This window comes from Orycteropus afer, unplaced genomic scaffold (assembly GCF_000298275.1).
Source record: "Orycteropus afer afer isolate SDZICR_OR568_19922 unplaced genomic scaffold, OryAfe1.0 scaffold00109, whole genome shotgun sequence".
Classification (NCBI taxonomy): Eukaryota; Metazoa; Chordata; class Mammalia; order Tubulidentata; family Orycteropodidae; genus Orycteropus; species Orycteropus afer.
Genome location: NW_006921696.1, coordinates 1,810,087 through 1,820,772, shown reverse-complemented (window position 1 = coordinate 1,820,772; position 10,686 = coordinate 1,810,087). Strand labels below are relative to the sequence as shown.

Below are 10,686 nucleotides of genomic sequence, written 5' to 3'. Positions count from 1 at the left end.
TCCCCAATAAACTTCATTGGATAGACGTATAAACTTCAAGGGTAGACGTGTAGCAAATGGAAGAACGAGAGTCCATCTGAGGGAAGGAGGTTATTCTAGTCTGTTATTTACTTTATACCTGTTTCTTTATTGATTTAGTATAAAATCAATCCGTTTACTATGCTGAGTGGATAATGGGAGGGGGGATGCGCACTGAGCTAGTGCAAGCCACAAAGCCATTTTTTTCACGACGGCCCCTTGACTGCGGTACAAAGGAGCAGAGGCTAACGCTTTTCCAAGTTAGGACATTCGAGATATAGATAGACATTCATCAAAAAGGAAGAAGGAAAGACTATCCCGGATATTTTAATAGCCAACAGGAACAAAGATGACGCGAACTCCATCAAATGAAACAATACTATTTTCATTCAATTGATCGCAAAGTGTCTTCAATTAATAACTTGGCACTTATTTAAAAAGTTTAACAGAGGTGAAACTGAAACATTTTGTACCAACAACACGTCATGAAATAACAGCATCTTCTTTTGTTTAAAATAACTTAATACACTAGAAAAAATATGGCAAATATAAATAAGTTTGTTTTCATGGAGAACAAATAGTTACAAAGCTCAACTGCATACCAAAGTTCAATGAGAAGAGCTTTTCCTTTTTCTTGTAAATAAACAAAAAACATAGAGGCTTGCTAGAGAATTGGCATACAGTTTGCTTAGTCCAAGATACTCCAGTTTAAATAGCTACATGAATTGAAACAAACAACAAAAAGATTACTTGGATATACCTTTGTGACATAAAATGCAAATGTTGAAAGTCAACCATCAGTTCACACATTATAGCCAAAATAAACTTTGTTCGTGTGTATCAACATATTTTACACAAATCTAGTGCCTGGATCTAATCTAGCTGGGTGTTAAGGTGAAGTTGACGGGATATAGAGGGGAAAATAAAGCACGGTCCTCAAATAGGGTTTCAGGATACCAGCAAGAGGGAATACAAGAAAAGGGGAGCGGGAAGGGACTACCATTTTACTGAGCGCCTTCTATGTGTCAGGCACCGTGCAAGGCGCTGTACCGTCATTATTTCATTTGCTCATCCTGGTTTCTTTTTCTTTTCCCCACATTTTCTGCCCACCTTCGTCTTCTTGGGACAACCAGAATGTAAATATTCTCCCGTTCCGACTTTTTCATTTTGTCCACAGGACTGAGGATTGGGCAAAACAAAACATATATATATAATATACATATATATACGTATACATATATATGTATACGTATATATATCAGTTTACCGAAGCTTTTTTTTTTTTTTTTTTTTTTTACTGTGGGTGAAAATGGAGTGCAAGTGAGTAAAGAGTGGGGAAGGGGGTAGACACCATCAATGGAATACAAGTAACATGCAAACCGGAATTTGCTGTCAGCAGTCCGGACAGTTTTGCCAATATATTTTCTCAGAGAAATCTTTGTGGCATTTTTTTATATTATCATTTTTTTTATCTCCTCGTTTTTGTTCTGCCGTCCCTCTTCTTGCTCTTCCATACATGGTGAGTTTAAACCGAAAGCATCTGATTCAACGTAAAAGGAGGCCCGCCTCTCTTATCAAATTTCTTGTATTAAAGTGAATTTCGCAGAAAAAAGGTCAGTTTCAAAACCTGTGAACTTCCCAGCTGCATACTTTTTCTCATCTTAATTATTTAAATAAGTATACCTCTTTCTTTTGTTTTGCCTTCTTAGCCCATTAAAAAAACACACACTTTTAAGTTGTTAACTCCCCCCATTCTCTCGAGATTCGTCCAGGTTATTTTTCCATATTTTTAAAATGTATAAAATAATTTTTAAAATATTTTGATCCTTGGTTCTCTCTCCGATTTCAGCTTCTGCCAAATAGCAATAAGTTCACTTTCTCTTTTTCTCTCTGATTTGTCTTTTCTTTTTGTTGTTGTTTGCTTGTTTGTTTTTGTTTTTTGCTCATTTTTACTACCAGGATTTTTATTTCTACGCAAGGGTCCATCGCTGCAGCTTTGCCGTGAGCCACAACTCCGCTGTCCCACTCTTTTGTCCAGTCTCTCTCCAGACTTTCCAAACCCGCCCCTACGAAGTCGTATTCTAGGCTCCCGGGTGGGTGAGTGATCTGAAATCGCCGAGCTGGTGCGCCTAGCGGTAAGCGGATCAGCGCGGAGTCCGGCCCTCCCAGCTCCGGGTGCGGAAGGGGGCGGGGCCGGGTTCTGGGGCTGGAAGGTTAACCGAAAAGCGGCGGGAGCGGAGGGCGTGCAGGCTGCGTGCCGCGCCGGAGGCGCGACATTGGCGCTGGCGTTGGCGTCACAGACCTAGGGCAGCCGCGTGCTTTTTGGCTTTCAGTCTGAGATCGGCAATGCTGGAGTTCTTGCTGGTGGTCTTGGCGGCGGCGGCTGCTGCTACCACCGAAGCGGCCGAAGCCGAGTCGGCCGCCAGCGTGGCGAGCGGCAGTCCGAAGGGCGGTGCCGGGAACATCATGTAGGGCGCGTGCGCGGCCAGGTGCGGGTGCAGGTGGTGGTGCGCGTGCGCTACGGCGCTGTCCAGCTGCAGCTGCGCCTGAACCTGAAAGGACAAGGGCGTCACGTTGCAATGACTATCCTAGGATGACAACGAGAATAGAAACAGAACATTAACGGCGTCCAGCTTGACTCGGGAGAGGGCGAGGGGTTGGGGGCCGTAGGGGATCATTTAGCTGCTCATCTTGCCCTGAAAATGACCTTCTCAGCCTGTTTCTGAATCTGGGGCGCCACAGGATATTTCAGTGGTTTAGGTCTCTGCACCTCTCTGTGTGGGTTATCTTTCTGTACCTCGGGGACCCTCGTCTTCAGGAATGTGCCCGCTCCCTAGGGGAACTGGGCCGAAAAAAGGGCGACAGTACAATTGTGCTAAAACCTCACCCTCCTCAAAATAACAATAGTACATTGGAAAAACTAAGCGCTAGAGCGGTTAACCCCTTTTTCTATCATAAACCTCTTTCCTCGCTACCAATCAGAATCAGTTTGATGGCAGTGGGAAAGCAAAGAATTGACAATGAGTGAACTACAAAACTTTTCTACGTCACTTAGAGAAGTTATTGCATCTTCCCCACAATTGGCACAATTGGCAGTCAGTATTTCTCAATGATTACTGCTGTAAGAATTACCTGGGGATCTTGTTAAAAATGCAAACTCACACTCAGCAGGTCTAGTGTGGGGCCTGAGGTTCTGCATTTCTAACAATCTCCCAGTGGTGCTAAAGCTGCTGACCTGGAAGATCTCAATCTGAGTAGTAAGGGTTTCCTTCTAAAGGTTCCCGTTCACTTCAAAAGCCTAACAGCAGGGTGCCAGAGTCCTGTGGTGCCAACAGAGCTAGTATCTCTTTAGTACTAACACTCAATACATGGGTGCAACCAGGTGCCTCCTCAGACCAGGGCACGGGGGGACTGAGCACTAACTCATGCCATCAAGCCATACCAAACAGGCTTCCCAGTCAAGGGTTGGGAAGGTCAGGCACTGGTTTGGGAAAGGATTGCATCCTCAGGCTCTGAGAGTGAGTTCAGAGCTCCAGGATTTCCCAGGATTCAATCATTGCTGCAGGCCGTCCTTTTAAAAGGTAGTCTTAGAGCTTTCTTTATGGCTAAGAGAGGGATTTTGGAGGTAGGGCAGCCCTGGGAAGACCAAGACTTTCCTTTACCAGAGAGGAAGCTTTGGTTACAGAGAAAACATTTGAAAATCAAATTTTAGTTGGGAGGACTTTTATTTATTTATTTTTCTTCTGTCAGAGACATTTAATGTGACTAAGAAGTGGAAAATTCCTAGAAAAAAATATTTAGAAGGTTGCCTTAGAAACACTTTAGGACTAACCTCTGTATTGGATCCGACAAAGTCTTAATCAAAATGCTTTTCCTTCTCTCCAAGTGCAATCTTCAATGCATTTTTAAAGTTATTGCCCTGAGGGTTTTGTGGGGTTCCAATAAGCACAGAAAGGACAAGGCATGCAAGACCCTGACACTGTATAGATTTTTAAAGGGGAGTGGCTCCACTATATCATCTTAGAATTGATTCTCCAACTGCTCAGACACAAACATTAGGACTCAGAGAAGTGATATTTAACAATTCAAGCAAATATCCATGTCTTTTTACTTAAAAAAAAAATGTTTGAAACTAGGCTGTACTTGCCTGCTGAAATGGCATCCTTAAAGCACCTACATTGACATAGGGTGCAACTCTACAAGCTTCAAACTGGCTGGCAGCTCCTATGAGGACACCTACAAAAATGGAGGGAACAAAACAGTAGTATTATGAGGTTAATAGCTCCAGCACAGCCTTCCAATATTCCAGATGGTACTGAGATAGAACTAATTCCTTTAAAAATGGCTTATGATGCCCTAATTAAAATACATGTAGTTTTGGACATGGTGAATGGGGAGTGAAACTAAATGTACACGTAACATTGAATGTAAAACAAGCTCTTAAAATTTAAAAAGTAAAATAAAATACTTGTAGTTTACCCCCAAACCTTAGGATACTCATTAATTGCCTTCAGAACAGATTAACTCAAGAACATGGGTCATCCTTAAAAATTGTTTTGATCTTTATAATGACGATATTCTCCAATTCTCTTTTTACAAATTTTAGTATCAAATTTTCCTCATATGAGCAGCATACCTTTATGGAGCTGGTTTTCTTGTTTTCTACATTTAGCTCTTCGGTTTTGAAACCAAACCTACAAAGTGGAGGGAAAAGAATAAAACCTAGGTATTATGACCCGAAGTTTAAAATTACAAGACTACAGAAGACATTAAAAAAAAGTAGTGTTTTAGGTAATGATTGGGAGCTACAGCAAGCAATCTTTCAATTATACAGAAAAGCCTCAATTTTCAAAGTTAAAAATGTAAATAAACTGCGAAAAGAAAATAGATTTCATAGGCTTTTGCAAGATAAAGTGTTTCTTGATAAATTATTATTTGTCTTGGTTTCACCTTTTCACATTACAGAGTCCCTAAGGCCTAAAAACTCTCCCTGATATCTGATACCAATGTGATAATGGATTTAGATGTTTGTCCAGTAAGATCTGAAAAGAATGTGCTCATTAATAGCCTGTAATATCAATTAGCGTCATCTTCAAGAAAAACAAACACCAAAGCAAATAATGATTCTGCTTTTTTGGGGGGGTGAATATTAGGAGTAGGGGAGACATAATTAGTGTCATAAAAGCCTCACTACAAGTTCAGAGTTTCTCTGTACCTCTGTACAGCAGAGTGTAACGCAGTAGCAGAATAATTGTGGCATTATCACGATAATCTAATTTGCTTCTATAGAAAAAGCTGCTGTTTGCAGTTAGGGTATTAGAGAAGCATCTGGAAAATAGCTCTAAAACTTAAATAAAAGTATGAAAAAAAAAGGAACAAAAAAGTTCACTTACTAAAAGGGAGGGAGAACATTTTACTGTGGGGGGGTGGAGTGTGATCAAGTAATTCCTGGATACCACCCTTTCCCGGATATTACCTTTTTAAATAAACTTGCCAACTTTTAGAGGCAGTATGACAGGCTTTTTCAAATTCAAATATAGCTTCTTTTATATTTCAGTTCCAGTAATACAGTACATTGACTGGTTTGTATATTAATGCAAAAATGCAAGAAGGTAAAATATTACTTCAACACTAGTTCTGGTAAGATTGTGAAAACAAGAGTCACAATCAGTGTAAATCTTCAAAAATTCCTCTGCCATCTAGTGTAATAGGAGTGTGGATTTTGTGCCAGGGTGTTGTCCTTTGTGTAACTCACATGGCCTAGGCTTCTTGTTTCTTTTTCTCCTAGAAGAATTGGGACTAATACTAATACTCATAATTATAATGATTATTATCATGTTTTTAAAGGATTACAGAACCTCTAGATATCTCAGGGTACATAGTAAAGCAAGAATGGCTTAAAAAGGAAAGCTGTGCTGTTGATGCACAATATGATGACCAAGGCAGCCTATTATTACTTTTTTCCTTCAACATGACTGCTCTGTTTTTGTCCTGATCCTATTACAAGACATGAGGAAGCCCCATAAGAATTGCGCATAGTTCGCTGCAGATGGTGGTCTCTGCGCCCAGAGACCCAGGGAGTATCTGTTACAGCCATACTTTGTAACAGCTGCAGATGTTCGGAGCCTAAAACTGCTCCATGTGTTCAGAAAAATAATGACCATAATTTTTTCCTACTTTATTATTTGAGCGGAAATATTATCTGAAGTATTTAAATTTGTCTCCATAAACCTGGAAGGATATGTGTATACACACACGCACACATGCACCTATATTTCTTTTAAGTGCCCCCCCCCCAAACCTGCTTATATTATTACATTTACCTCTATAATCAGTAAAGAAAATGCACTCCAACCTGAACTTCATTGGGTATTACACCTGCTAGGGGGTCAGACTTTGAAAATGCTGATATTAAGATATGAGGATTGTTGTTTTAAAATTGAGTTTCTGTAGGTCCAAGTTCATTCCTTGATTAAATGAGTGAACAAAGAATGACCAAAATTCATTTGTTTCTCCACTATCTCACACGCATTTTGAGATCAACCGCTAACGGCTGACTGTAAATTTCTGCACTTAACAGTTACTAATTTATTTTATAGTCTGTACATCTATAAACTTAATTGGCACATCCGCTTGGCAAATCTAGACCCTGAAGCAGACCCTCGAGAAACCCAACTCGCACAAGCAAAATATCCGTTGTAACTTTTAAAGCATTCAAAGATAAAACGTTTTCTGTGGGATTTTTTTAAGGCTTATAAAAGTAGGCCCATTAGGATTAAACCACATTAAAGCCAGCACTAGGCGAAGGGGGGAGGTGTGGTTTATAGAAACTCTGGGAGCAAGCCCAGCACAGCTTTCTTCTGCTGGGAACATATGTTGGAGGGAAAAAAAAAAAAAGGCTATAGCACCAAAATCTAGTTTGAAAAATGTAACATCCCTTTTTTTTTCTCACCTCAAACCAAACACTTTAACGGGCACCCTGGAATGTGTCCCCAAGTCGCCTTCCCACCTCCAGAAGTGCCCACCCTCTTCACTCTCTGGGCCCTGGCTGAACCTCTTCACAGCCCCGGTACCTGCACACGGGCCTCGGACAGGCCCAGCCGCTGGCTTAGCTCCTCGCGCATGAAGGCGTCAGGGTAGTGGGTTTCATCAAATAGCCTCTCCAGCTCGTTGAGTTGTTCTAGGGTGAAATTGGTCCGACTTCGCCTCTGCTTGATTTTAGTCTGACCTTCGTCCTCCATCCCTTTTGCATCCTCTTTGCGATCCTTCAGCTCCGGGGACACTGGAGGGAGCACCACGTATGGGGCCACATATGCGTTCAGGCGCGTGCACACCAACACACACAAACACACATACACACATAAACACACACGGACAAAAACAACATAGCAAATCCCATCACTAGGTATGTCTCAAAGAAGGAAGGAGGATCCAGCCACCTCCCCAAAGTCCCATCCAGCCCCCCCCCCCAGGAAGAGGGTCTTGGACAAGCACAAAGGTCAAGTCTATGTGGCCTCCAAGGGCAGGGTGGGCATTCACCTCCCCTCCGCAATCTGTGTCCTCAGCTCACCGTTTCACTGTCCACTCCATAGTCTCTTGCCTATGACCAACAACACCAAACCTATATCACTCACCCTCTCTCGCACTCACTATCTTCGAAGCACGCTGAGAAATCAAAAGGGCAGCGCCAGGCCCCTTGTGGAGCGCGGTCCCGGCTGAAGGACGCTGCGAGGCCACTCACTGGCCTCTCACATCCGCAATTCCCAGAGGGCTAGGCCCTTCCCGGCCAGCTGTGACCGCCGCTGGCTTCCTGCCTCCTGCAAACTTGCTGATCTAATTTGGGAACAATTGAGCCGAAGGGTCGCGGCTGGAGAGAGAGACCCTAGTGCTGCATGGTTCAGGGAGCGGCATCCCGGGCAACCCTGCGCCTCCGCCGAGCTTCGGCCAAGTCCTGCAGACGGCCCTGCAGGCAGCCGGGCAGTCCCAGTCCCCCATCCCGAACCCAGGCCGCCTGAATACAGGCGCCCACGCCATGTTGGCGGCCTGGAGGGCTCGCCGCCCACGCCAGGCCAACAAACTAAAGGCGGAAAACCAGCCTCGGTGGCCGAAGAAACCGACCACTGCTCTGTCTCTCCTTCTCCCTCCCCCCGTAGAAACGCAGACTCGACCCTAAATGCTTAAACCCACAGAGATCAACAGGTTCAAGCAGAACATTCACGGTCCTCGGTTTCTATTGGTTGCTCAAAGCCTTTTCATGCATCCAACAGCTCGGATGTTTAATAAAATATGCATTTTTCTGCTCTGGGTTTGCACACATCCGTTGATACGTTCCTGTCCTTCCTTCTCTTCCTTTTTAGAAGCAGGAGCTCTGAAAGCGTGAGCATACGGAGCCACCCGAGGTATATACTATTATTACTATTATTAATTATTAATATTATTATTATTGCCAAGGGGCAGTGAGCAAGGGAGCCGGTATCAACCTAAACTGCCCTCTATAAACTTCCTCCCCTGCGCCCAAGTCGGTGACTCGACTTTTAAGGTGTCAAAGCTTAGTTTGGATAGTCGAGACGGCTTGCAGTTCTTCTTAGTCCAAAAATCCCTATTAGTATGGGTGTTAAAAGTCATATCCAGAAGAGTCTTTGCAATATAATTCCGGTCTGCAGAGAAAGTAACATTTGCCCTGAGCTAGAAAGTCAACAATCCCAGGGACTGTGCCCGCCTGGGATTCAGACCCGAACCTCATGGTCTGGAGCGCTAGAGAGCCAAGGGCCTGAGACTTCGGACCTACACGGGGGAAGGAGAGGAGAGGACTGCCCTGGGGGTCCTGACAGCTGTGCGGTCTTTCCCCAAATTTAGGAGTATCTGGAGCCGGATTTGGAAGGAGAGAAGAATCTCTAGACTTCAACCCACCCTGGCCTTCCAACTGCGGTTATCTTAAGTTTTGCCTGCATTTCTAATTCTCAGAGTTCGTTTTGTGGACATCTGCCCTTCCTCTGGGAAGGAAGTGGACACTATAGCTAACATTCGGGTCCAATTTAAGAGAAAAAATATTTCCACAGATATTGTAGTGAAATTTAAATACGAAAACACTTCAGATTCTGCCAAAGGGATGAGAAGGCTTTGTCTATGTCACGTCATCCAGGGTGTATGGATGCCTTTCAAACTTTGCAGCTTCACGGAGAAAGATGTCCAAATTTCAAGTTGATTAATAGACTTAATATAATCTCTATTTTGTCCCCAAATTTCCACTTAATGGCCTAAACAGGAACAGACCGTGTTATAAACAACTTAATTGCTTGCTTAAATATGTGATTCTACGCATGCCACATATTTTCTTAATTGGAAAAATATGGCAGCACACCAGTTACTGCAGGCACCAAGTGCCAAATTAATTTTATTGTTGAACTCCTCTAAATTGGTTCAGGACGCACCACCATTTAGATAAACCGGCTTTCTAACACTTCGCTGGCACCAAAGGATCCCCCCCCCCCACAAGACAAGTATTGGACGATACCAAGCAGTAAAGAAAGTGTGTAAACACAGAAAAAACAAACCCCAAAATGGAACCTAAAGGCATCGGCCGGGAGAAAGAACATAGCCCAGATTTTAGCATGCTTAGACCTCATTCTACCTTTGTAGCTCAAATAGAACAGGAAGTTTTGGCCTCCATGATCCATGGTCTGGAACTGGAGGGGTTCTGGTTGCAGCCCATACCTCGAGGGTGACCCGAGGGGGAAGCTAGTGTTTCTCCCTCCCTTTTAAAAAACTGGGCACGAGATGCTACCCTTAATCTGGACGACTGCCTGAGCCCTTGCTAGCACCCGGGTCCGCAGAGCTCGGCCTCGCGAACTTCCCCAGCCACCCGCGGGCCGTCCGGGCTGCAGGCACATCTCCAACTGGTGAAAAATGCTTTTCGGTGGAATGGGAATAGACGGAGCATCTGCGAAGGGCGCGCGCAAATCCCACACACACTCACACTCGGCCCCCCCCACGAACGTGCACACCACCGGACTCCCACCCTCCACCATCACTCTAGCTTGCAAAGCTGGGGACCAAGGGCCCTCTCCACGTCCCGCCCCCTCCCCGCGGGGCCTTGAATCCTCTCTGGCCTTAGAGAAGTAGGGAAGGCAGGGAAGGGGACCGCGGCTGAAGGTCGGGCCGTTACCCTCGGTGAGCCGCGGGCTGCCGGGTTCCCTGCTTCTCTCCGCGGCGCCCATGTCCAGCTCCCGGACAGGAGAGCGCCCTCCTCCTGCTCCTCCGCCTGCTCCTCCTCCTCCTACACCTCCTCCGCCTCCTCCGCCTCCGCCTCCGCCTCCTCCTCCGCCGCCACCGCCTCCGCCGGCCGCCCGGACTGCTGGGCTGCTGCGGTCGTCGCGGCCGGGCTCAGCGCAGCCGGGCGCTTCCTTGGCCCCGCGCAGCGGCCCGCTTTCCAGCACCTCCCGGTATGTGATTGCCTCTTTCTTCTCCTTCACTTTCTGGTCAAAAGACTTGGAGACGAACGCTGTAAGTTCTTCCATCGCCGCCACCGCCCGTCAGCCCCACGCTCAACCTCTCTCAGCCGATCCCCGCTCTTTTTTCCTTCTTCTTTTTTTACTGCTCCAGCCCCCCCAATAATAACACATCAATGGGGCAGGAGGTGGGGGAAGGGGGGGAGGGAGAAGAAGAAGA

General features: G+C 45.1%; 1 protein-coding gene across 1 annotated transcript; it reads right to left on the bottom strand.

Annotated features, from left to right (window-relative positions):
- Positions 1-2,312: 2,312 nt before the first annotated feature.
- On the bottom strand, positions 2,313-10,535 carry SHOX2 (short stature homeobox 2). The gene is made up of 5 exons (XM_007943544.1): positions 10,184-10,535; positions 7,092-7,300; positions 4,655-4,712; positions 4,166-4,254; positions 2,313-2,606 (listed from the first exon to the last, which is right to left on the bottom strand). The coding sequence occupies exons 1-5, from the start codon at positions 10,533-10,535 to the stop codon at positions 2,313-2,315; spliced, it is 1,002 nt and encodes a 333-aa protein (XP_007941735.1).
- Positions 10,536-10,686: the final 151 nt, after the last annotated feature.